General features: G+C 44.1%; 1 protein-coding gene across 4 annotated transcripts; it reads right to left on the bottom strand.

Moving 5' to 3' along the window:
• Positions 1-1,058: 1,058 nt before the first annotated feature.
• On the bottom strand, positions 1,059-23,604 carry RHEX (regulator of hemoglobinization and erythroid cell expansion). Of its 4 annotated transcripts, none has more exons than XR_014816804.1 (7): positions 23,516-23,604; positions 21,085-21,176; positions 6,593-6,743; positions 6,334-6,434; positions 5,126-5,269; positions 2,391-4,635; positions 1,059-1,593 (listed from the first exon to the last, which is right to left on the bottom strand). XR_014816804.1 is itself a non-coding variant. In XM_084978404.1 (7 exons), exons 4-7 carry the CDS (start codon positions 6,428-6,430, stop codon positions 1,396-1,398), a joined length of 501 nt encoding a protein of 166 aa, XP_084834530.1. In that variant the 5' UTR covers positions 6,431-6,434; positions 6,547-6,743; positions 21,085-21,176; positions 23,516-23,604; the 3' UTR covers positions 1,059-1,395. The 4 variants fall into 4 exon arrangements, 3 of the variants coding, with proteins under 3 accessions (XP_084834530.1, XP_003357462.1, XP_020918948.1); XM_084978404.1 differs by having other exon boundaries at positions 2,391-2,452; positions 6,547-6,743; XM_003357414.4 differs by having other exon boundaries at positions 2,391-2,452.
• Between the last annotated feature and the right edge of the window lie 4,189 nt (positions 23,605-27,793).

The following is a 27,793-nucleotide window of genomic DNA, read 5'->3' as shown; positions in this document are numbered from 1 at the left end:
GATAAGCCCAAGCTCCCGATCCCTCCCACTCCCTCCCCCTCCCATCAGCCAGCCACAAGTCTTTTCTCCAAGTCCATGATTTTCTTTTCTGAGATGTTCATTTGTGCTGGATATTAGATTCCAGTTATAAGTGATATCATATGGTATTTGTCTTTGTCTTTCTGACTCATTTCACTCAGTATGAGTCTCTAGTTCCATCCATGTTGCTGCAAATGGCATTATGTCATTCTTTTTCATGGCTGAGTAGTATTCCATTGTGTATATATACCACATCTTCCGAATCCAATCATCTGTTGATGGACATTTGGGTTGTTTCCATGTCCTGGCTGTTGTGAATAGTGCTGCAATGAACATGTGGGTGCATGTGTCTCTTTTAAGGAGTGTTTTGTCCGGATATATGCCCAAGAGTGGGATTGTGGGGTCATATGGAAGTTCTATGTATAGATTTCTAAGGTATCTCCAAACTGTTCTCCATAGTGGCTGTACCAGTTTACATTCCCACCAACAGTGCAGGAGAGTTCCCTTTTCTCCACAGCCCCTCCAGCACTTGCTATTTGTGGATTTATTAATGATGGCCATTCTGACTTGATTCGAATTTCTAAAGCAATGTTATGTAATATTGGAAATGGCAGGCTTTTTGACATTCTTACTTTGGTCAAGATTTAACAGGACTGCACGTAGAATCTTACAATGAAATATCATGCTCTCAGCTGATTCGAGATAAGCTATTCTTCATCAAGTTAAGAAGATGCTCTTCACTACAAACTGGCAGTCAAAGTAAAAACATCAACAAACCCAGGGTGGATATTGAATTTTATTGGATTAAATTTGGAAAGATTTTCCTTGGAATAACAGACTGTGATGTTGGTTGGCACTAGTACCCTGTCATCTTTCGTTCCCAAGAAACTGCAGCTTTGAAGGTGGAGTGATGGTGGGCTTTCCAAGGGCACCATTGAAAGTTCTGAGGGGAGGGCAGGATTACTCAGCAAGATAACAATGCTGAAAAAGGAACAGCATGCAAGCTTAGGTGAGAGGAAAAGAGGAACGAGTAGTTGCTGTTTTATTTTAAACTTTTAAGGATTGTTTATTGGCAATAATTCAAGAGCTCAGAGAGGCATTTACTTATAAGACCGTCAAACAGAACGATGACAGCTGATGAAAACCTCGACACATTTTTCGCTGGCGAGCGTCTTCATGACCTTCTCTACTGAGATGCTCCAATGTTTTCATACATCACCTGGAAGGCTTCCTGATTTGAATCATTCTTGCGGAGATGCAAGAAAGATTCAGGTTTATTATGCCTTGTTTAAAAAAACAAAACAAAACTCCGTAATTCACCTACAGTCTAAGTGCAAGAATTCATAAGGCACTGCATGCCACTGCAAAGCCTAGAATTCACAGGGCCACTTGAGTGTATTCCACTGGCTCAGAGGCAGGGTTCACAAAAGCCCAGAAATTGGGCTTATGGGTTTTGGGGTTGACATTGACGTAATCTGTCGTTTCCTTTATGTTCTCATAGTCTAGGACGGATTCATTTCTTCGTCCTCCAGGGGCTGAAAAGATCACTTGTGTGTAGTTCACATCCTTGGTGGCCTTCGGGGAAGGGAAAGCAAAACCTTTGGGTCAAGATTCTTGCCATGTTTGGAGGAGATATTGAGCTCACTCACTCAAAGAGGCTCACCCTAGGCTGAATGGGAAAGAAACTGGGTTCCAGCTAGCGGTATCTGGGGGCAGGGGTAGGGTAGAGCGGACGATTGCTCCTCGTGCCCACCGGAATGAATGAGTTTAAGGAAAAAAGGCATGGAGACTCCATCCAAGTACGGTCAAGAGTCAGAGTGGACTTTGGCCAGTGACTAGGCCATGGGAAGGAGGGGTCCCACTAGAGCTTTCATTTTTTTTTTATTGCTCAGATTTTTAAAAATTACTCAATGAATTTTATTACTTTTATAGTTGTACAACAATCATCACAACCTGATTTTATAGCATTTCCATCCCAAACCCCCAGCACATTCCACCCCCCCCAACTTGCCTCATCTGGAAACCCGTAAGTTTTTCAAAGTCCATGAGTCAGTATCTGTTCTACAAAGTTCATTGTGTCCTTTTTTTAGATGCCACATGTAAGTGATAGCATATGATGTTGGTGTCTCACTGTCTGGCTAACTTCACCTGGCATGATAATTTCTAGGTGGAGCTTTCATTTTTATAGCCCACTCAGATCTACTCTGTCTGGATAATCCATGCTGATAGGAGCCTTTGGGCAAAAGCCTGAGCACCCTCCCCTAAGGATGCTGGAATGACTCCAGAAGCCCCTCCTTCCTTGCTCCCATCTTGTATTCAAGGTGACCCCAGACTCGACATGGAGGGCTGGGATCCTTGGGAGGGTCCATTACCTGGTGGGTGGGCGGCGAGCTGTCTGAGCTGTCAGAACTATCGGAGGATGTGTCGCTGTCATCTAGGGAGAAATAGAAACTGTTCTTCTGCAGGAAGCCAGAGGGTGTTAGGAGGAGGTAGGGGCAATGGAAGGGAGAAGGAGACAAAGACAGAGGCAGAGCCAGCGACTCAGAGAGGAGTGGGGAAGAGAGACACAGAATCCACCAAAGAGGAAAAAGGAATAGAACAGAAAAAGGGCAGTGGGGCAGAGACCCTCCCCAAATAGCCAGGAACATGTCCAAGAGTTCAGGCACTGCTGGGTTTTGTTTGTTTGTTTGTTTGTTTCTTTTTAGGGCTGAGCCCACAGCATATGGAGGTTCCCAGGCTAGGGGTAAAATTGAAGCTGCAGCTGCCAGCCGATACCATAGCCAGCCAATACCATTGCCAGGTCTGAACTGCATCTGCAACCTACACTGCAGCTCATGGCAACACCAGATCCTTAATCAATGGAGCAAGGCCAGGGATTGAACCCACATCCTCATGGATACAAGTCAGATTTGTTACCTCTAAGCCATGACAGGAACTCTAGGCACTGCAGCTTTGTCCAGCTCCATCTAAAAGTAATGCCAGTGCTGGAGGGGCTGTGGAGAAAAGGGAACCCTCCTGCACTGCTGGTGGGAATGTAAACTGGTACAGCCACTATGGAGAACAGTTTGGAGATACCTTAGAAATCTATACATAGAACTTCCATATGACCCTGCAATCCCACTCTTGGGCATCTATCCGGACAAAGCTCTACTTAAAAGAGACACATGCACCCGCATGTTCATTGCAGCACTATTCACAATAGCCAGGACGTGGAAACAACCCAAATGTCCATCGACAGATGACTGGATTCGGAAGATGTGGTATATATACACAATGGAATACTACTCAGCCATAAAAAAGGATGACATCATGCCATTTGCAGCAACATGGATGGAACTAGAGAATCTCATACTGAGTGAAATGAGCCAGAAAGACAAAGACAAATACCATATGATATCACTTATAACTGGAATCTAATATCCAGCACAAATGAACATCTCCTCAGAAAAGAAAATCATGGACTTGGAGAAGAGACTTGTGGCTGGCTGATGGGAGGGGGAGGGAGTGGGAGGGATCGGGAGCTTGGGCTTATCAGACACAACCTAGAATAGATTTACAAGGAGATCCTGCTGAATAGCATTGAGAACTATGTCTAGATACTCATGTTGCAACAGAAGAAAGGGTGGGGGAAAAAACTGTATCTGCAATGTATACATCTAAGGATAACCTGACCCCCTTGCTGTACAGTGGGAAAAAAAAAAACACTAAAAATTTTATATACAATAAAAATAAATAAATAAATAAATAAATAAAAGTAATGCCAAGCCCACCAGGTTGAACTGTGCCCGGGAAGGACTGTCTGCTGCAAGGGGAGTGAGCGGGCATGTGCTGAGATGCTGTGGCCCAATGAGAACTGCTCTGGCCCCAAAACCACAGGCACAGCTTTTAGTCTATGTCTATCACTAACTCCAGGAAGGTTACATTCCTTTTTTTGTGCCCTGGTTTTGTCCCTTGTCAAACAAGAGGATTGGACCATGATCTCTGAGGTTCCTGCCAACCAAACTGTGTCTGAGTTGGGCCAGGCTCCAGTGGAGCTTCAGGATCAGGGGTCATGGCAAGGCCATCACCCCTCGTATTTCACTGACACCCTGAATTCACGCGAAGTGGCATCTTTTGATTCCCATAGGCACTGAGGCCTTATTAAAGATATAAATAATATCTCAGTGCTGAGGAAGTCTGACAATTAGATTTCTTCAAGGGAGAAGATCCAATTAGAACAAAAGAGCTGGGAGTTCCCGTTGTGGCTCAGTGGGTAATGAACCCGACTAGGATCCATGAGGTTGTAGGTCTGATCCCTGGCCTTGCTCAGTGCATTAAGGATCTGGCATTGCCGTGAGTTGTGGTGTAGGTCACAGATGCGGCTCAAGTCCCATGTTGCTCTGGCTGTGGTGTAGGCAGGTGGCTACAGCTCCAATTTGATCCCTAGCCTGGGAACCTCCATATGCTGCAGGTGTGGCCCTAAAAAGCAAAACAGAACAACAAAACAAAACAGAAAAAACAGAGCAAACTCAAAGCAACCAAGAGCTAAAGCAAAGAGGAAGGAGCAGTCTCTGGCAAGGGACTCTCATGCTGCAGAAGTGACCGTTGCCACGTGTGAAGAGTGACCTGAAGTGCCTCCTAAGTGGAGAAAGAGAAAAAAAAGGAGTGATGTCCCTGTTGGCCCACTTGCCAAAGGGGGATACAGATGTGAAGTGTCACCAAGACTCACACTTATTCAAATGCCCAGATGCCATGGCTGGGGGACAGGTGGGGTGGTTGAAATCTTGGCTCCACCACTCACTGGCAGGCAGGAGAAAAGATGCCAGAGGATCACAGAGACAGGGGAAGAGAGGGTCCCCAAGCCTCCCCTGCAGCCATTCACACATGACCAAAGCTGGGACCAAACTTAGACCCACACAAACCCAATGAGATCCACCCTCCGCCAGGATAGGAAGAACAAGCTTCTGAAACGGGGGTCTGGCTTGACCTGTACTGAGGAGGGTGTGAGGAATCTCCAGGCTAGGGGTTTGGGCAGGACAGCCTGGGGCTGCTGCATGGAGCCTCCCCTGCTGTCCAGACAGAACAGAACAAGTTTTGTGACAAGTTCACCACCTGCCCCAGTACTCACGCCGGTATCGGGGCTCAGATGCAGGGGGGTTTCTCTCTGCCCGAGCTTCCTTTATCTCCTTGACAGCAGGTGCGTGGGGCTGGGCAGGGCTGAGTATGGGGACCTGGAGCCTGGCCTCTTTCAGTATCCGCTCATTCTCCTTGACTAAAAGGGAAAAGGCAAGTGACCCATGTGAAAGGTCGCTGGGTCGGGCCCAGGTCCAATAGGGAAAACTGATCTTTGAATCTTAGCATGTCTCTGCTCAAAACCCGGCAATGCCCCTTGCCTCCTGTGGGGTAAAAACCCAAGTACCAGCCTGAAGGCCCTCCTGGCCTCACTCCTCCTTCCTCTTCCTGGCAGCTTCTCAGCTGGGCCACCCCAGCCTCTTTGCTCCCGGCACAGTGTTTGTTCTGTGCATTCCTGGCTTATAGCCTTTCTAGGTATGACTCACGTCCTTACTTCCCTAGATTTAGACTCACCTGTCAGCATCGCGGGGACACTGACTCCCCCTTCCAATGCCTATCTCCTCACCTTGCTTCATCCTCTTCCCCCCCCACACCCCACCCAGCACATAGCATAAGCTAACACATTTTTACTTGTTTATGTTGTTCATTGTCTGGGTTACCCATGGAATGTCAGGTGCATAAGGACAGGGAGTTTTGTTTTGTTCCCTGTTCTGTTGAATAAGTGAATGAATGCATGAATGAGTCACTAGAGAAGCCTAAATTTACACCACCCGACCCAGTGCCTTGTCCTAGCACAGCTAAAGCAGTGTTACTTTATTTTCTCTGACTATAATGTCTTCCCTGGACAGAGCTTCCTTCTTTCCACTGTAAACCAGTCCCAGCATCCAAGCTAATCTCTCAGTCTAAGTATACTTCCTTCCGTTGCAATGCTAGGCCATTTCTTCACTTGCTCAGTCCCTTGCCAGTGATGAAGGAAATTCACCAGGCTCAGGTTACGTGAGCCCAGCCTCCCAAGCACTGCAGAGAAGCCTGTCTCTAGGCAGGTCTGTGGGATGGATGGCCTCTGAGCTGTCATTGTCAACCACAAAGAGGTTGGGTCAGGATGGGGATTATCCCCTTAGAGCCTGGCAGAGAGAGGGGGCATCTGGCCAGTGGATCCTCAGATAGGTTTTCAAGTGATATTTAGGGGCTCCAAAGGGGACTAGTGGCTGGGGAGTGGTTCCTGAGAAGGACCAGGAGGGAAGAGAAGGCTGAGCCAGTTACCCATGTGCCGGCTGAGCAGGTAGTTGATGGCTGCGAGGAGGCAGGCCTGCAGGACCAGCGACACCACTGCGATCACTACTCCTTGCCAGAGCTTCATTTCTCTGTTGGGAAAGGTCAGGTTAGAGGTTGCAGAGGTGCTGAGATGGATGCAAACCCATCCCCTGCCCTCTGCCAGAGGCAGCCCGCAGAAGCTGGCTTGGAAGCCGGCTATACCATCAGCCTGAAAGGAACCCGTGCCGGTTCTTCCGGGGCCACTCACTCCGTCAGCATGATGTGCTCCTCGCAGGGAAGCTTCGGGTTGTGAGTGGGGCTCAGGATCTCTGGAGGGGGGTGGTAGGAAAAGATGTGGGTGGATCCACCCTGGGCACCCTGTCGCCAAGGAGCACGGCCAGCGGGACTGTCCCGGAGACCTGCAGAGGTGGGGCAGCAGGTCAGGACTCCCAGGCAAACTCAGCTACTGGGGTGTCGTTTGCTTTTCTCTCCCCAGATTCCAGATTTTGTCTTTTTCTTTTTAAGGCTGCTCCTGTGGCATACGTAAGTTCCCAGGCTAGGAGGTAAATCGGAGCTGTAGCTGCCGGCCTATGCCACAGCCACAACCGCACCAGATCTGAGCTGTCTGTGACCTACACTGCAGCTCAAGGCAACACTGGATCCTTAACCCACTGAGCAAGGCCAGGGATCGAACCTGCATCCTCATGGATACTAGTCAGGTTCTTATTCTGCTGAGCCACAATAGGAACTCCCCAGATTCCAGTTTTTGAATCTACAAAAGAGGCAGTAAGGGCCAGTGGGCACTTGTTCTCTGCCAGCCACAGTGATGAGTCCATGGGACATGGCCCATTCTACCTGATCCACATAATCCCATGACTTAGATGTCACTACCCTCCTTTTATAAGGAGCAATGTGAGCTCCAAGGGCTGAGGGAATGCGTCTGAGGTCACACAGCCAGGCCTGGATCTGAGCTCTACATCCAAGCCTACACCTCCAACCATTCGTCTCTGCTCCCAGGAGACTTACCTGCTGCTGGAAGCACAAAGGGGTCCAACTGCAGCAAACACACAGGTAGAGACTGTGAGGAAGCCCAATCTTACACACACACACATGCACACACATTCACTCACACCCTCTGTGACTTCACTGGGCTTTAAGTCCAGGACTGTGGATGCTGTTCCAACCTTTACGAGCATGTTTATTTTAAAAATCAGCTGATGGAGGAGTTCCCATCGTGGCTCAGCGGTTGATGAATCCGACTGGAAACCAGGAGGTAGCGGGTTCGGTCCCTGACCTTGCTCAGTGGGTTGGGGATCCGGCATTGCTGTGAGCTGGGGTGTAGGTTGCAGACGTGGCTCAGATCCTGAGTTGCTGTGGCTGTGGTGTAGGCCAGCGGCTATAGCTCCGATTCGACCCCTAACCTGGGAACCTCCATGTGCCAAGGGAGTGGCCCAAGAAAAATGGCAAGGAGACATAAATAAATAAATAAATAAATACATTAAAAAATAAAAATAAAAATCAGCTGATGGAGTTCCCATCGTGGCACAGCAGAAACGAATCCGACTAGGAACCATGAGCTGTCGGGTTCGATCCCTGTCCTCGCTCAGTGGGTTAAGGATCCTAAGGACCCGGCGTTGCCGTGAGCTGTGGTGTAGGTCACAGACACAGCTTGGATCACAAGTTGCTGTGCCTGTGGCGTAGGCCAGCGGCTACAGCTCTGATTAGACCCCTAGCCTGGGAACCTCCATATGCCATGGGAGGGTGGCCCTAAAAAGTAAAAAAGAAAAAAACAAAACACTTATAAATTCCATCAACATGGGGTTGAATATGGAGATTACACTAAGACAAGCCAGGATAGTAAACACTGAAAGGATGTTTATTCAGTACAAGATGAGGCCATGAAACCGCCCACTGTCCTACTGAAGACGGTAAAGGTTGAAAAGCCTTTTATTGCCAATAGGCTTATTTTCCCCCCAATCAGTTTCCAAGTGATGAGGGCCGTGTGGAAAGTCTCGGCGTTTTGGGTTTTGTCTGCAGTTCTCATGCTGGGGCTCTTCCAAGCTCCAACTTGGACTAAAGTTGGGGCACAGAAGAGGCACTAACCAGAGAGGGAGTCTGTGGGGCTTGTCACCACGGCCTCTCCAGGCCTGTGGGTATTGGCCGGCTGGGGGTGCCAGAGGGAAATTACCACCTTCACCCCTACACCCTTCACAAAACAACAAGCCAGCCCTTAAGAATGACTTTTGTGTGTGTGTGAGGTCAAAACTTGGGAACAACCCTGCCCAATTTAGTCATCATACTTGCTTCAGTCGCGTCTTTCCCGCCTAATAAATTCTAGACACTTCCCGCAAAGGAACCTAACTCAATCTACCCTTTGCTTTTCAAGTTAAATGAGCAAAGAACACCTAACACCATCACGCCTAAAGAGCTGTATTTAGTCTGATTTATAAAGCTGGATTCAAGATCCAGACACGAGTGCTTCATTACGTATAGATTCAGATCACGTAGGGATGCGCTGGGGGAGATGGTAGGTGGGAACGTTCTAAGTGGGAGAATTCCCTTTCCTCTTCCTCTGCTTCACCCCAAGCACCCACCACCCTGGTGCCGAGAAGCACCAGAAGTTCATCTGAGCATCAGAGCTTCTGTGGTTCCTTCTGCAGGACAGCTGCATGAGCTCACTCTGGTTTAGCACAAAGGGGCCCCAGGGAGGCAGGAGGTGGAAACTGACCCAGACGGAAAACAAGAGAAATGACCCACCTCTCACCTCCTCTGAGTCCCAGGACAAATGGATAGAAAATCGAACACTCGCCAGCTATCTGCAAGCTCCAGAAAGAAAGCTCAGTCTAAAAGTGGCATGTACAGGAGTTCTCGTTGTGGCTCAGTGGTTAAAGAATCCAACTAGGAACCATGAAGTTGCCGGTTCGATCCCTGGCCTTGCTCAGTGGGTTAAGGATCTGGCATTGCCATGAGCTGTGGTGTAGGTCCAAGATGCTGCTTGGATCTGGTGTTGCTGTGGCTCTGGCATAGGCCGGCAGCTATAGCTCTGATTAGACCCCTATCCTGGGAACCTCCACATGCCGTGGGTGTGGCCTTAGAAAAAGACAAAAAAAAAAAAAAAGACCTCCCAAAAAGTGGCATGCACAAAATAAAATTTACAGAGCCAGGATGCCAGAAATAAAACACCAAAGTGATGAAGAAGAAGCGAGAAGGGCATTGTTCTCGAAAAACAGTGATCTTGAAGGATCAGGTGACTTGACAGAAGAAAGGGCATAGGTGTATTTTAAATGCCCTTGTCTTCTTTTGAATAAGCTGTCCTAAAAGTTCAATATGAAGCTAGTACAACCTTGTAAATCAACCATACCTCGATAAAATTAGAAAAAAAATTTTCAATAGATACCAATTTCTCAAGAAAATGTCATTACCTATCCTGATTTCTGGGGCAGTTGCAAAAATAAGATGCGATCTTAACTTTACCAGGAGAAATTTATTGCATCAAAAAAGATATGAAGGAGTTCCTGCTGGGGTGCAATAGGATCAGCGGCTTTTTGGGAACATTGGGACACATGTTCAGTCCCTGCCTGGCCTTGCTCAGTGGGTTAAGGATCCAGCATTTCCGCAGCTGCAGCGTAGGTCGCAAATGCAGCTTAGATCTGATCCCTAAACTAGGGCCAATGGGAAGGCCCCCCAAAAAAGAAAAGAAAAAGACATGAAAATCCTGGCAAAGGGCTAGAAGCTAGGCTAGTGCGCCTGGAACATCAATTGTTCCTTTTTTTTTTTTTTTTTTTAAAGGGCCACACCCACTAGGTGAGGCTGGGCCCAGGCGAGGGGTCCAATCGAAGGTGTATATTCTGGCCACAGCCACAGAAATGGCCAGATCACAGCCGTGTCTGTGACCTACACCGCAGCTCAGGGAAATGCCGGATCCTTAACCTGCTGAGCAAGGCCGGGGATCAAACCCGCAGCCTTATGGATACTAGTCAGGTTATTAACCTGCTGCGCCACAATAGGAACTACTCAAATGTCCCTTTTTTAAAGGTGATCTAGTGCCTTAGGATTGATTACCTCATATTGAGCATCTCATTCGTCCTTAATCTCAGAAATTATTCCCCCTCTTTCATTGAAGGAGATGGTCAGGACGCCACCAGAGCTATGTTCTAAACGTGTGCTCAAAGTTTTAATCTTTAAAGACTCCCTTCTCTCTTTATTTATTAAAAAATTAAACAAAGAATAAGGGTTTATAATATGAGAATTAAAAATGTAAATAAGCAAAGCATTTCACAAAAATGACCCCAAATTTCTTCCATAAAGTTTTCTATATATTTTCATAAATGCATACACTTTGGAGCATGTTTACACGATATTTTAAAATATGGTGTCACGCTGATTGGTAGCTTTTTCTCTTCACTTAATATATCATAAACTTGTTTCCAGACAAGAAAAACCTCCATTAAAAGACTCCAATCTACTAAATGCCCATTGACAGATGAATGGATTAAAAAGATGTGGTACATGTATACAATGGAATACCATTCAGCCATAAAGAAGAACAAAATAATGCCAGTTGCAGCAACATGGATGCAACTAGAGATTCTCATGCTAAGTGAACTAAGTCAGAAAGAGAAAGAAAAATACCACATGATATCACTTACATGTGAAATCTAAAATACAGCACAGATGAGTCTATCTACAGAGCGGAAACAGACTCACAGATATGGAGGGCAGACTTGGGGTTGCCAAAGGGGACAGGGGAGGGGGAGTTCAAGGTTAATAGATGCAAACGATTACATTTAGAGTGGATAAGCAATATAGTCCTACTGGACAGCACAGGGAACTATATCCAGTCTCTTGGGATAGAACATAATAGAAGATAGTATGAGAGAAAGAATATATATATATATATGTATGACTGGGTCACTATGCTGTATAGCAGAAATTGACACAACACTTAACTGTATTTCAATAAAATAAAATAAAAAAGCTCCAATCTAGGGGCCCACAGGCCAAATTTAATGCCAATTTTGCCATTAAACAAAATTTAATGATTTTGTTTGATAACATGCCTTAAGACTTTGTATGTGGATGTCCTGAGGAGGACCAGGTTCCTTTTAGACCCTGGCTGGTCCCTGAAGGCATTTGAGTCTGTCACCTTCCGTTTTATAGCATCATTTAAAGTTACTACTATTCCACTCTATTGGTGTTTCTTAGCAGGCTGACATTCTGAAGCAGACAGTTCCTTGTTGTCTAGAATTATGTGGACAGCCAGACATTCGGTGTCCTGGGAGATCACCGATAACAGGTGTTAACATGTCAATGTAACAACCAAAATGACCAAAATGACCGCACCCATTTCCAAACGTCCCATTATTTTAACACCAATCTTATTTTGTCTCTTTATTCAAACCTAGATTGCCTGCCACTCCTTCCATCATTCTGATATATTATGAGCATCTTACTAGCCAAATGGCACACAGTACCCGTGGTAATAGATAACATAAACGTCAAACAGATCTCAATATGGATTCAAGTTCTGTTCCCTTCCAAGTGTGAATTATTGAACTCCTCAGTGTCTCAGGTTCTCTACCTGTACAATGGGGCCAATGAGAGTATCTACCTCCCAGAGTTCTTATGTGGGCTCTGGGAGTTATGTTTATAAAGACCTAAATCAGTGCCAGGCATATGGGAAGCACGCCATAATTACTAGGTATTATTCAACCCTAAAATGCCACACCAGCCACCAAGGTGGTGACTAGAGTAGAGCTATTAAAACTGGGTCACTCTATTTTAGGAAACTTAGGCATTCCTTCTGAGTATGGTTTGAAGATAAAATCTGGGCAGAATGAGAAATGAAAATGATGACCGATGTCATTATTAAGTGGCTAATAGCCTCTAACCACAATGAGCAAGTTGTTCCATGGTGTCTAACAGCAGATTGCTGATCAGACAGTCGGCAGAAACATCTACTCATTTGTGTGGGCACACACACATGCACGAATGCTCACACACACACACACACACACACACACACACACACAACCCCCAAATGACTGGGAAATGAGCAATCCGAGGCAATTATGCTGTGACAAAGTGCCCAGACCATGTACAAGTAGGTAAGCCTTGTCCCATAATCAAGAAGGGACTGTTCTGCCCTCTTTCAGGTTTTGGTGATAGAGTGTCCCACCAGGTGCCTTCAAACACACGCCAGCAGAGGGCTAAGAGCATTTCTTCTGTTCACTTCAGACCTGGTGGAAATCCTTAGGCTCCCAGTGAAGGCTGGATTCCATTTTCTTGTTTCTCCTTCCCCTGATAAAGGAGCTCTCTCGTGGCAGTAGGTACAGCAGAACAAAAGATGTGAAATAATAAAAACACACCTTTTTCTCTCTGATGTCATGCTTTCTTTGGATAGATAGATTCTGGAAAGAGTGGTTTAAAATAAGACCACAACAGAAGGTGATTTCGATGAAAAGCATGTGGGTTAGAGCCATTGTCATCAATATTGCTAAGCTGACTTGGTCGATTTTTAAAAATCAAGTCTCTTTAATGGCTTTTATGAAGCATTTAAAAAGATTTTCTCTGCTTTGCTGTATGGTAGAAGTTGACAGAACACTGTAAATCAACTATAACGGAAAAAATAAAAATCAATAAAAAAAGACTTTCTGGCCATTTTTATCATTTATTGCTTTTAAAAAGAACAATTTGAGGAGTTTCCATTGTGGTTCAGCAGAAACGAATCTGACTGGCATCCATGAGGACGCAGGTTCAATCCCTGGCCTTGCTCAGTGGGTTAAGAATCCAGCATTGCCATGAGATATGGTGTAGGTTACAGACATGGCTCAGATCTGGCATTGTTGTGGCAGTGGTGTAGGCTGGAAGCTGTAGCTCCGATTTGACCCCTAGCCTGGGAACCTCCATATGCCTCGGATGTGGCCCTAAAAAGACAAAAAGTAAATAAAATAAATAGAATAAAATGCACAATTTGAGCTAGAACACAGTGGAAAAAGAACAAGGCAGCGAGGAGAGCCTGGCTTATCCTCCTGGCTCTGTCACTTGCCAATTACAGCATGAGACAGGTGGAAGTCTTTCCCAGGCCCAGCAATTGACAGGACCCCTAAGGCTCTCTCTAGCCCTCAGCATCCTGTCTTTTTTTTTTTTTTTTGTCTTTTTAGGGTTGCACTCGTGGCATACGGAAGTTCCCAGGCTAGGGGTCAAATCGGAGCTACAGCTGCCAGCCTACACCACAGCTGCAGGCAACTCGGGATCCGAGCCACGTCTGTGACCTACACCGCAGCTCATGGCAATGCTGGATCCTTAAGCCACTGAGCGAGGCCAGGGATTGAACCCACGTCCTCATGGATGCTAGTTGGGTTTGTTAACCACTGAGCCATGATGGGAACTCCAGCTTTCTGTTCTTTAAGGACTGAAGTAGAGTAGGTGAAAGGGAAGTATAGCTGGATGGAAACGGAATCTTTTAAAAGAAAAAATATATATTCATCTTACAATATCATCCAGTCTCCTTCATATTATTAGACTTTTCTCCCCTAATTGAATATGCAGTTTTGAAGAGTCGGCAAAATGAGGAAACGAAAATAAACCAAACTAATAATGAATATAACCACAGGAACAGAGAAGGCCGAACATTGTGAGGCCACTGAAATTTTCTTTTCACAAAATCTCAATAAAATTATTGATTGCTAGAAAAATATAAACTAGCAAAATTGATTTCATCAGGCCCAGAAAATTTAGATGGAAACCAAAGCAAAATAATAAGAAAGAAGTGTGAAAAGCAGTGTAGTCTCTAACTGCTTAAGGCAGTGAACTTGGAGTTGGACAGCTTGAGTTCACACCCCAGCCCATCCCCTGCATAAGCTTGATGTAGGTATTTAACTTCCCAAAGCCTCTCTTTTCCTACCTGTAAGATGAGAGCAATAATAATTAATTCCCAGGATTAGATAAGATGAATATATTGGAGTTCCTGTCGTGGCTCAGTGGTTAACAAATCCAACTAGGAACCCTGAGGTTTCAGGTTTGATCCCTGGCCTTGCTCAGTGGGTTAAGGATCCGGCATGACCGTGACCTGTGGTGTAGTTTGCAGACGCGGCTCAGATCCCGCATTGCTGTGGCTCTGGTGTAGGCTGGTGGCTACGGCTCCGATTAGACCCCTAGCCTGGGAACCTCCATGTGCTTCAGGAGCGGCCCAAGAAATAGCAAAAGCAAAAAAAAAAAAAAAAAAAAAAAAAGATGAATGTAAATGATACCTCCTTCTGCGGATGAAATAAGATGAGATATGTGAAGCAGTTATTCTAGCTTTTGTCACCTATTAAGAAGCATCCAATACATGGAAGCTATTATTATTTAGAAATTAAAAGCATTACAAAAATTCTCTACTCAAACTCTGTGTCCAAACAGTTTTACAAATGAGTTATTTTGAACTTTTCGGGAACATGTACTTTTTATGCTATATAAGAAGATCCAGGGCACAGAAAAAGATGGAAAACTCTCCAGACTCATCTCACTTACGAATATAGAGACAAACATGATAATATCAAAAGGCACTCCAGGGATGTCCAGGGAATCCGTCATTACAACAAGGAAAACTAACGTTGAGTATTTACCATGTGCTTTTATCCTCTTACTCTACGAGACTAGGCATCATCACCATTTCACAAAGGAGGACACTGAGGCTTGGGGAGGCTGAGCAATTTGCCCTGGGGGACCCACTCAAAGAGTCAAGTTTTTTTTTTTTTTTTTCATCTTTTGTCTTTTTAGGGCTGCACTTGCGGCATATGGAGTTCCCAGGCTAGGGGTCGAATTGGAGCTGTAGCCACCAGCCTGCAGCTACTCTGGATCCCAGCCGTGTCTGTGACCTACAACACACAGCTCACAGCAACGCTGGATCCTTAACCCACTTAGCGAGGCCAGGGATTGAACCCGTGTCCTCGTGGTTGTTAGTCGGGTTCGTTAACCACTGAGCCATGACCGGAACTCCCAAGTTTTTTTTTAATTGAAGTAGAGTTGATTTACAATATTGTGTTAATTTCTGCTGTACAGAAAAATGATTCAGTTATGCATATACAGTATACACTGTTTTGTCTTTTGTTTTGTTTTTTTGTTTGTTTTGTTTTGTCTTTTTGCCATTTCTTGGCCCATTCTCGCGGCATATGGAAGTTCCCAGGCTAGGGGTCTAATCGGAGCCGTAGCCACCAGCCTACACCAGAGCCACAGCAATGCGGGATCCGAGCCGCGTCTGCAAACTACACCACAGGTCACGGCCACGCCGGATCCTTAACCCACTGAGCAAGGCCAGGGATCGAACCCACCACCTCATGGTTCCTAGTCGGATTCGTTAACCACTGTGCCACGACAGGAACCCGTATACACTGTTTTTAAAACATCCTTTTCCATTATGGTTTATCATAGGACATTGAATATCGTTCTCTGTGCTATTCAGTAGTCTAGAGTCAAGTTTTAAACTCACACCCATCTGACTCCAAAGTTTAACCCTCAATCCTTACAAAGAACTGCATGTTACATGCAAACATAAATACAACATGAACAAATCAGATTTTTTAAATGATCTCAGTAAGATGGTAAAATAATGGATAAAATTGAGGGTTCATTTTTAATTTTTTCATAAAGTTGATTGCATTCAAGGGTGAGGATTGTTTCTTACTCTAATAAAGAATATCCCTTCTATACGAACAATCAACATCTTACCAAATCATAAAGTATTTTAGCAGTTATTTGAGAACAAGGATGTCTGCTGTAACCATTTTTAAAAGTTAGTCCTGGAAATTTGAGTCCTGGAAATTCATCCACATTTAACAACAATATTGAGTATTTATTTAGTATGTTCTCTGTGGCAGACACATGTACTAGCTGACTCAACTCTCACAATCACCTTAGTAGGTAGGTACTATCATTATTTCCATTTTACAGAGGACGAAATTCAGACACAGAGAACTTAAGTAATTTGGCCAAGATAATGAAAAGAGTTAATGAGGTCTTGTGCCCAGAGGGGCGCTGGAGCCTCAGCTAATAACTGATGCATCAAAGAAATGGGGCAAAAAAAAAAAATCAAATTTCTCCTTATTTGCAAAAGATGTGATTTTATACTGATAAATCCCCAAAGAATCAATTGAAAGACTAGTGAAATTAATGACACTGTTCAGGAAAGTCCTGAGGACCTGATAAATATTCTAAAATTACCAGCTATCTTTCTATTATTTTAGCAATGGCCAGTTAGAAAACCGAATTGGGGGCGGGGAGAGGCAGGAGCCTTAGCAACCTTCACCACAGATCGATCTGAGAATAATTTGAATTATAGGAAAGTTATTTTGCAGAAAATTGTAGAAATTTATTGAGAAATCTAAAAGACTTAAAACTAATAAAGGCATACGTTGATTCAGACTGAGAAGCTAGAAGACTAAGAATAAATCACTTTGAAATTGAAATCAAGTGAAATTGAAATAAATCAATTTGAAATTGTCCAAAGTTAGAGTGAGAACTTTTTTATCTCAAAATATGCAAAAATTCATCTGAGAAAAAGTAGTACCAATCCAGAAGCACTGAAACATGTTTGAGAAGAAATTGAGACAGGTGGATTCCAGACACACCACTTTTTAAAAGTAGTGTAGGCTTGTAAAATATGCCTCTGTACAGTGCATATATTATAAAAGTAATTCACAAAGCAGGGAGAGGAAAGAGAGGGGTTATTTTAAAAATGTTGCACTCAGAATAATGAATTAGCTACCTTTAAGAATCCAGAAAGTATCTTAGATTCAGATGTGATATAACAAAATAAAGTATAAAGGGATTAAGGAAGTAAATATTTTTGAGATATTAAAATTGAAAGGAAATAGGATCAGATATTCATATATTTAATAATATTTATGAAATCCGCAAATGAGAGAAAACTTTCTCAGTTTATGTGCAATGGAAGAAATCATAAAGTGACACAAGCAAAGCAGATCTGGTTCTAAAATATTAAAATTTTATACTCAATATTTTGTAATAATCTAAAGGGGAAAGAATCAGGGAAAGAATATCTATATAACTGAAGCCCTATGCTATATACCTGAAACTAACACAATATTGAAAATCAACGAGGATACTTCAATTAAAAAAATTAACATGTTAAAAAAGGATCTAAAGGCAAACAGACAAAAAACTAGAAAAAATATGTGGAACACATAATTTTTAAAGATTTTACTTTTTTTTTTTTTTGCAAAAATTCTTATGAAAAGCCCTAGCACTCCCCAAATGATAAGCTATAAAAGGCGTGGAACAGACAATTCACAAACAATCGAGAATGAGACCAAAGCTGTAAATGCAAGGTAGCTCTACCCACTGTGGGTTATAAAAATGAAAAGAATGGAAAACAATCTAATTGAAAAACAAAAACTTAATAAATTAGGATGAAGGTATAGAATGGGGTGTTTTATACAGATATTTTAAATTATGTTTAGGAAATATTAATCTGGGGAAGGCTCAGGTCTGTGAAAAAGTACAAGGCAGTTACATTTAGCTTGTACTTTATTGTATATATATATATATATATATATGATATACAATATGATCGCAACCCTGTAAAAAGTAAACATAAATTAATGAATATTTCTAAGAAAGAAAACTCTGCATTATTAGATTTTCTTGTCTATTAGTTGAACACTAACTGCCACCCTCAATTCACCTGATTTGGTTTCTCCAAATCCAGAGTAATTAATAATAATTGTGTATATCAAATATAGATTTTTCTCATGAATATAAATTATGAAAATTAAATTGGGGATTCTATTTAAATTACTTTATTCAAAAATGAGAAATGGAAGAAAATATACCTAAATGTTCACAAAACTAGGTAGTGAAATGTGGATGATTTTTCCAATGAGGAAAAAAAAACATATTTTAAGAGAATGGAGACAAGCCCAGAAATTCTGAGTAGCTTAAATTAGCTTGAGACTAAATTTATCTACATAAATGTTTTATTTAACCTCTAAATTGTATCTCATATTTTCTGGCATTGAAAGCACAGAAGATAAAATGTTGGCAGCTGATCTAAACTTAGTAAGGAGTATGATAATTTGCCAAGGCAAAGAAAAGATGCTCACTCTGTATCTTAAGTTATAGAATAGGAAGGCAAAGGCTATTCAAAACCCTTTTGGTAAGTTCTGTACAAAGAAATAATGCACTTCAATAGAAACAACCTAAATGTCCATCAACAGATGAATGGATTAGGATGTGGTACATATACACAATGGAATACTACTCAGCCATAAAGAAGAACACAATGATGCCATTTGTAGCAACATGGATGGAGCTAGAGACTCTCATAGTAAGTGAAGTAAGTTAGAAAGAGAAAGACAAATACCATATGATATCACTTATATCTGGAATCTAATATATGGCACAAATGAACCTTTCCACAGAAAAGAAACAAACTCATGGGCATGGAGAACAGCCTTGTGGTTGCCAAGGGGGAGGGAGAGGGAATGGGATAGACTGGGAGTTTGGGGTTAGTAGACGCAGACTATTGTCCTTGGAGCGGATAACAATGAGCTCCTGCTGTATAGCACAGGGAACTGTATCTAATCACTTGTAATGGAATATGATAGAGGATAATGTGAAAAAAGAATATATATATGTATGTATATATGGGTCTCTTTGCTGTATAGCAGAAATTGACAGAACATTGTAAATCAACTATAATAATTTTTTTAAAAAAAGAAAAAATTAGAAATAATACACGGAGTTCCTGTTGTGGTGCAGTGGAAAAATGAATCCGACTAGTATCCATGAGGATGTGGGTTTGATCCCTGGCCTCAGTGGGTTAAGGATCCGGGTTGATGTGAGCTGTGGTGTAGTTTGCAGATGCAGCTCAGATCTGGTGTTGCTATGGTTGTGGTGCAGGCTGGCAGCTGCAACTCTGATTGGACCCCTAGTCTGGGAACTTCCATATGCCACAGGCACAGCCTTAAAAAGCAAAAAAAAAAAAAAAAGCAAATAATACACTTCAATTCTCAATGATTCCAATGTTTTAACTTTCCATGTACTAAATAAATACTATGAAACTAAAAAAATTGTATCTTGGCAAGTTAATCAAACATTGAGATAATCAACACCATGTTTGAATTTCAATCGATTAAATATTTTTTGAGTGGTCTATGTGCATGGTGCTGGGTGAAATACCCTGATGCCCATGAGGGAGATGAGAATGTCATCTGAACTTCCAAGAGCTCATGTTGTACTGGGAAAATTAAGACATTAACTTGCGAAAAATCAGAATGCACAAAAGATGCCACGGCGAAGCATGAAGGATTGGCAGAAGGAGTGATATCAATGACACATATTATTTCAGTGGAAATGGAGATCTCCACGCAGTAGCATGTTCAGAGAAGAGTCGCTGTGTGGTGACGGAGAACAGGCAATGGATGGGTGGAGAACTGGGAGCATAGCACTCCAGCGAAAGGTGTCTGCCAGCCCTGACTGTAGCTTCAGTGGAACTGACAGTCTTTAACAAAGTTCAGTCTAGATGACCACATGGGAATAAGGTTATATGGGAGAAAGCTGAGTACACTGCCAGGTAACCTCACAAGTAAGGGCAGGAGAATGATGGAGAGCAAGGACTTAGTGGTCAGATGAACTGGGATGGAAATCCCAGCTCTGGCCTTCTTAGCCTCATTGTTTGATCAGAAAAATGAAGACATCACTTGTTTCATTTTTTTAAACTCACATGTTGTACGCTTATTCTGCGCCAGCATCATACAAAACATCTCGCCTAAATTATCTTATTTAATCCTCAGAATAGCAACATATTGTTGTCCTTATTTTACGGATAAGAGAACCAGGCTCTAATCCCCCAGGGAGGGGAAGGGAACTCGAATCCAAGCTGTTTAGGGCCAGAGCCTCCATCACACTGCACACGGTATTTAAAAAGCTTAGTTGATTAAGAAGATGTAGTACACATATACAATGGAGTGCCACTCAGCCATAAAAAAGAATAAAATAATACCATTTGCAGCAACATGGATGCAACGTTAGATTCTCATACTAAATGAACTAAGTCAGAAAGAGAAAGACAAATACCATGTGATATCACTTATGTGTGGAATCTAAAATATGGCACAAATGATCCTATCTTCAGAATAGAAACAGAGTCACAGACATAGCCAACAGATTTGTGGTTACTGAGGGGGAAGGGGAGGAAGTGGCATGGACGGGGAGTTTGGGGCAGATAGATGCAAACTATTACGTTTAGAATGGATAAGCAATGCGGTCCAACTGTACTGCACAGGGAACTATACCCAGTCTCTTGGGACACAGCATGATGGAAAATACCATGAGAGAAAGAATGTTTATATATGTATGACTGGGTCACTATGCTACACAGCAGAAATTGACAGAACAGTGTAAATCAACTATATTCTAATAATTAAAAAAAAAAAAAAAAAAGGAAAAGAAGCTCAGTTGAGGGCCTGGTGTCTATAGGTGCACAGCAGCGGAAGATCCTCAGACCAGAACAGAGGGCTCAAGTTCAAACTGGCTTGCCCACATAAAGGCACCCATTTCCATAGGGTCCTGTAAGAAAACTGAGCTCACTTGTGATTTTCAATGTACAAAGCTAGACGGTCCTGGGAGGTCCTCAGTCCTAAACAGTTCCCACTCCTACAACTGTCATCATGTCCACACACCAGGGGACAGAGAAAGTCAAAGTTCCAGCTGTGAAAAGGGAGGAAATCAGGGGATGACAGAGTGTTAGGGTGTCACCTCTCTCCTGGGTATCTGAGAAATCGTCTCTAGAGTTCCTTCGGCTCTGGTCACCGTGGCAGGGGCCTCACCCCCAGGTGGCTGAGACACATCTGGAATATGAAATGAGAACCCAGATCAACGTTGCAGCTCGGCAGCTCTCTAAACTCAGCCGCCTTGGGCACCCTGCTTCCTCTCTCAGAACCTCAGTTTCCCAGAAGCTGAGAGGGGTGAGCAAAATAGATTTAGTTCTGACATTTTGTTGTTCCAGAATTCTCTGACTCTAAAATGACATAAATGAGCCAGAAGTAGCAACACTGAATCTCCACCAGCAAAGCCACATCTCCAGTCACAATGATTTGTAAGTGTGGGTGCAGCTGATTTTTGAGGAGGAAAACCAGTCGTCCAAAATTTCGAATTAGGAGTTCCTGTTGTGGCTCAGCGGAAAGGAACCTGACTAACATCCATGAGGATGCAGGTTTGATCCCTGGCCTTGCTCAGTGGGTTAAGGATCTCGCGTTGCCGAGAGCTGTGGTGTGTAGGTCGCAGACGCAACTCGGATCCTGCATTGCTGTGACTGTGGTGTAGGCCAGCAGCTACAGCTCCAATTTGATCCCTAGCCTGGGAATCTCCATACGCAGCGGTGCGGCCCTAAAAGACAGAAAAAAAAAAAACTGAATTAGTTAATTTGAGGTAAACATTTTTGCAAGAAAGTTTTAGGGAGAAATGTAACTTGGTGATTTGGGGGCGGAAGCAATTTTACAATGACTTGAGGTGAGTGCAACTTAGTGCCAAGATTAAATCAGCAAGACAAAGAATTGCAAGAAACTCAAGCAGTGTTCAGGATTCATTTTGCTAGTTCCCACAAAGCTCCAGGTGAATTGGAGGGGCCGACCACCTTTTATGGAATTAACCCGGTAACTTTTAGAGAAAGGAAACGCTTTCTATAGATTATGCTCAGTTTGTGAGCACTTTGGTGGCTGGGACCCTGTCTTGCCCATACTTTAGCTCCATCATTCCTGGTGCAATTCTTAGAGATAATGTATGAGGAAAGCACTGTTTTAACATTCTGGACACATTGCAGTTAAATCAGTTTGCATATAATAAACACTGTTTAAGCTTGGTTGTAGGGGGGCACTTAATGTCCCTCAGTCCCAATTTCCAACTCTGTTAATCAGAAAACCAAAGAGGGGTGAGACCGTGGAAACTTCCAGCACAGTTATGGCTTCACTACTGGGTCTCAGAGCCCTGGACGTGCCCCCTGTGCAGTCTAGTAGCGCCTTGTGCTCAGAAGGGCCCCAGGGTTGGTTTAGTGCTGGACCATTACTATCTTTAAATCCTTAATAATTTTTAACAGGGAACCCCAGATTCCCACTTGCCTTGGGCCCTTCCAGTTAAACACTGATCCTGCTCAAGGCCTTTTATTGAGTAGAGCAGCCGAAGCCCACACAGCAAAGTCACTACACAGAACCAGAGCAGGGGGTGCCAGTCACCAAGTCTTCCCTGAGTGGTTGGTCTACACTTCTGAGTTCCCAGGCTGCAGAGATGATGGAGAGAGGCCTGCTCTAAAAACACTCGGCTGTGCTAAACTTCGCTAGAAGAGTTTTCCATCACTGACTTCTGTCAGGTCACTTAACACCTCCGTGCCCAGGTTTCCTCAACGATAAAGAGAAGCTACTAACACCAACTCTATTTTCAGGGTTGTTGTAAGGATTAGAAGAATTAATCTATGTGATGCTCTTAGAATAGCTCCTGGAAAAAAAAAAAAAAAAAAGAACCAAGTGTTACCTTTTGCTGTTGTTGCTGGCTTTTCCTTGCCTGAAGGGTTGTGTGGCTTTTTTCTTTGGCAGCATACATTTTCTGATTCCCATTCATAACATTTTAAAACTGCTGGACTGGTTCCCTGGCCTCCACTTATCCCAGTTCCTTGTGGATCAGGAGGAATCTTAAGGGAAAACCTCCTGCAGGGAGATATTCTCTGGGATCTAGTTTCCAGTTGACTTTCAAAGTGTAATTTATAGCTACTACTGATGGAGCACTGGACTGGGTACCAAATGTACATTGTGGAATCCTCATAGCAACACTGTAAGGTGGCTGGTTTTATACCCATTTTACAGATCAGGAAACTGAGGCCTACAAATGTTTGGCCGAGTTCTTCAGATTTGGTCCTGTCTGGATCCAAAGTCCATTCGCCTTCTAGCCAGAGCCCTGAGGGCCACTGCTGCTAAGGCAGCCACAGCTCAGGTTTCAGGAGCAGGAGACTAATGTCCCCTAAAGTGCAAACTGCTGCATCGTTAGCTCGCTTCAAGCCAATTGCAGTTGAATTCCACACCCTGGAATTCTAGCATACAGGTAGAGAAGCTCCTCTAAAACTTCTGCATATGTATTGTCACAAATAGAGGCACATCCCTCAAGCTAATTTAAAATCCTACCTTGTTCAGACAGTACTTACCCTCAGGACCGTGAGAAAGGTCAGATCCCAGCCTATGTTTCAGTGCAGTCCTGATAGAAACATCTCCGGTCGGAAGATTCTCAGTTACTGGAGGTCAGTCACAAATGTTTCATCATTTCCAACAGGGTGGGGGCAGGCTGCTTAGAAGATAGCAATCTAGCTCAGTTGAGTAGAGCGGGGTGAAGCGACAGATAATACCACCTATCTTGCTCAGCCTCCTACCCTACCGCTCTGTGCAGCAGACTCTTTGACGTTGATGAAAATGAATCGTCTCTTTCTCTCTCTGTGAACACGTTTAAACACCAAGAATAGGAGTTCCCGTCTTGGCTCAGTGGTTGGTGAATCCGACTGGGAATCATGAAGTTGCGGGTTTGATCCCTGGCCTTGCTCAGTGGGTTGGGGGCTTGGCGTTGCCGCGAGCTGTGATGTAGGCTGCAGATGCGGCTCAGATCCCACGTTGCTGTGGCTGTGGTGTAGGCCGGCAGTTGTAGCTCCGATTCGACCCCTGGCCTGGGAACATCCATGTGCCGCGGTTTCGGCGCTAGAAGAGATAGAAAACAAACAAACAATACCAAGAATAGGCACACAGCCTGGTAGCACAGAAATAGCACTGGAGAAGGACTCAGGAGGCCTGGGTTCAAGTCCCGGCTCTGGCACTAATTTGCTGTCTGGGCTCACGCAAGTCACTTTCCCACCAGGGGTCTCACATTGTACCTCTAGAAAATAAAGACATGGGCCTCCAGCTATTGGAAAGATCCCTTCCAACTCGCCTCATTTCTGAGTCTGTGGGTGAGGCAGCCACAGATGATTGAGAGAGTGTGTATGGGGCATATGGCAACTGACGAGGATTTTCTTTTTCTTTCTTTCTTTCTGGATAGATTTTCAAGGACTTCTTCTTCTTCTTCTTTTTTTTTTTTTTTTTTTTTGTCTTTTTAGGGCCGCACTCATGGCATATGGAGGTTCCGAGGCTAGGAGTCAAATGGGAGCAGTAGCCACCGGCCTGCACCACAGCCACAGCAACACAGGATCCGAGCTGCGTCTGTGACCTACACCACAGCTCACCGCCACGCCGGATCCTTAACCCACTGAGCGAGACCAGGAATCGAACCCAAATCTTCATGGATCCTTGTCGGGTTCGTTAACCACTGAGCCACAATGGAAGTCCCAGGACTTCTTTTGCCACTAAACATGGAATGAGGCCATGCTACAAGGGCTGTTGCAGTTTGTAGGACAGAGAGTGCCAGGAAGAGAAGGAAGGTTTCTTGCAGGCTTTGAGGGGTGGGGGGTGGGGTGGTGGCGGGTCTCAGGCTAAACCCCTAAGATCTAAATTTGGGAATGAAGAAGAACAGGAGGAGGATAAAATGATTCTGATTCTGGTATAAAACAATGAAGGCCGAACTTCATAGGCCTCTATGATGTCACCTCCATGCTCAAGACAAGATTAAGTTGTGTAGAAAAATGGCTCCCAAGTCAGACATATTCATATTTGAAACCTGGCTCTACTATTTGGTAGCTGAGCAACTTGGGAAAAGTTACTTAACCTCTCTGATCCTCCATTTTTTCATACGTTAATAATAAATGTCTAATTTTTAATGACTTCATAAGGTCATTTAACGTTAATACAAATAGGCAAAGCACTAACAGAAGCTCCTTTCTCCAGTAAACAACAAACGGTAGCTATTTACATGTTCTCTAAATTAAATTTAGAAATCCACCCCTCGGGCTGAGTCCTGCTCGATGTTTTCTGACCAAGATGTATTATCAGCTCACTGTGGAAATATTTTTGTGACTGCAATTTCCTTTGCACAGCTTATGTTAAGAACAAGAAGCCCCGTTATTAGTCAAAGTTTAGGAACGCATGAGAATGCAGGAAGCTCTACAGAGTGATTTCCTAACTGGTTTTCCATACCCTCCATGTTCATTCTTTGGGGGGGGCTTTTTTTTTTAAGGCCGCACCCATGGCATATGGAGGTTCCCAGGCTAGGGGTCAAATTGGAGCTGTAGCTGCTGGCCTACACCACAGACACAGCAACTTGAGATCCAAGCCAAGTCTTCGACCTACACCACAGCTCATGGCAACGCCGGATCCTTAACCCACCGATGGAGGCGAGGGATCAAACCTGCAACCTCAAGGTTCCTAGTCAGATTCGTTAACCACTAAGCCATGACGGGAACTCCTGACTCCCCTCCAGGTTCATTTTTACACTGTCAACATATACCTTCTCTGTTCCTGACTCTTCCAGGGTGTCTAAGTAATGAACTCTAGCTTCATTTAACCTATGGGAACCAAGCAAAGATTTTTTTTTTTTCACACCCGTGGAAGGTCCTGAGCCAGAGATCGAACCCTAACCACAACAGGGACAATGTGGGATCCTTAACCCCCTAGGCCACCAGGGAACTCTAAGCCAAGATGTTGACTCACTGCACTGATTTTCCTTTTACCTAAACCCAGAGTAGATATGGCAGCAGCCAGCGCTGTGTAATGTGCACACCTCTCTGCTCTTCTGTGTGGACCACTCTTGGACCAGAACCTTCCAGGATGTCCCTCCAGGGCTCATGATATCGTGTAGTTGTTAGGGACCTTTAAATATGACATATTTTGGGTCCTCCATTGTGTATTCTCTCTCTAGGACAGTATTGTGACAATAGAAAGTCCTTTTGACTTGGATCTCAGGGACCTGGAGATCTGAGGGACTGGACGTCTCTGGACTACATTTTCTTCACATACAATAGAAAGACGGTTTTGTGTGTGTGTGTGTGTGTGTGTGTGTGTGTGGGTGGGTGTGTGTGTGTGTGTTTGCTTTTTAGGGCCACACCTGTGGCAAATGGAAGTTCCCAGGCTAGGGGAATTGAATTGAAGCTGCAGCTGCCAGCCTACACCACAGCTCCCGGCAACACCGGATCTTTGATGTGCTGAGTGAGGCCAGGGATTAAACCCGCATCCTCATGGATACTAGTTGGGTTCATAACCCGCTGAGCTGCAGCAGGAACTCTGATATTAAGGTTTTTAATGAGATCATCATGACTCTACTTTAAATTGAGGGTCAATGTCTTTTTTTTTTTTTTTTTTTTTTTTTTTTGGTCTTTTTAGGACTAAACTCATGGCATATGGAGGTTCCCAGACTAGGGGTCCAATTGGAGCTGTAGCCGCTGGCATATGCCACAACCACAGCAATGCCAGGTCCGAACTGTGTCTGCAACCTACACCACAGTTCACGGTAACCCTGGATCCTTAACCCATGAGTGAGGCCAGGGATCGAACCTGCATCCTCATGGATACTAGTCAGATTTGTTTCCGCTGAGCCACGGCAGGAACTCCGAAGGTCTAAGTCTTACTCTACTGTATCCCCTGTCACCAGAACTCTGCCTGCTTCTGGTAGGTGCTCAAGCAGTGTTTGTGGCATGGATAAATGAGTGATGAATTAAAGTGCTCTGCCTAGGGTATGCCCGCATCTCACACACTGCCTGACTACATGCAAACACTTGCCGAGGATGAGAGGATGTGCTGACAAAGCACGGAGCCTGCTCCTTCCCAGAGGCCACTGGCAATGGATTCCTGCTGATGCCCTTGGGAGGTCCACGGCCAGGCCTCCATCAGACAAACCCCTCATGACGTGGTCCTCCTCTCTCTGCCCTGAGCTGATAGACCACAGCCTCAAAGGCAGGGTTCAAGGGGAGATCAGCCAGTGATAAATGAAGCTGTGACATCTGTAACATCAACAGGAAGCTACTTCTGATAGCTTATCACCTGGTGGAGAAGGAGCAGCTGATGGAGGTTGATAAGTCACTCTCACCTCCCACCCGTTCCACATTTCGTAAGACCACATCCCTCCCAAGCCCTCTCCCCTTGCACAATGCCTCGGACACACATGGGATGCAGCACCTCACATAAAACACAGCTACTTTCCGCGGGTGAGTCCTTTCCCTTTCCTCATTTTTAAAGAAGGAAAACGGTGTGTCAACAAGATTGAGGAACTTTTGAAAAGGGAAAAAAAATACTCATCATCCAATCATCCAAATACATTTTTGCGTAACTGTTCTTCCTACATACTTGTGTGTTTTTTAGATGGTTTCCCATATTGTTTTCCACATTATAAATGATGAGCTTTATTTAGAATTTTGTAATTCATGGGAGTTCCCATCGTGGTGCAGGGGAAACGAATCCATCTAGGAACCATGAGTTTGCAGGTTTGATCCCTGGCCTTGCTCAGTGGGCTAAGGATCCGGCGTTGCCGTGAGCTGTGGTGTAGGTCACAGATGTGGCTCGGATCTGATGTT

This window comes from Sus scrofa, chromosome 9 (genome assembly GCF_054392235.1).
Source record: "Sus scrofa isolate SSC_HxYL_T2T_F1_AM1 chromosome 9, Sscrofa_HxYL_maternal_Yorkshire_Landrace_v2.0, whole genome shotgun sequence".
Taxonomy (NCBI): domain Eukaryota; kingdom Metazoa; phylum Chordata; class Mammalia; order Artiodactyla; family Suidae; genus Sus; species Sus scrofa.
The sequence above is the reverse complement of the archived record's forward strand: the minus strand, read 5'-3'. Positions and strand labels throughout refer to the sequence as shown.

Coding starts and splice junctions, on each gene's coding strand:
- RHEX (XM_003357414.4), bottom strand. Junction 2,453..5,125: donor ATCTGAGCCCCGATACCGGC/GTGAGTACTGGG, acceptor ATTTCTCCCTAG/ATGACAGCGACACATCCTCC. Junction 1,594..2,390: donor GCTCGCCGCCCACCCACCAG/GTAATGGACCCT, acceptor CCTTCCCCGAAG/GCCACCAAGGATGTGAACTA.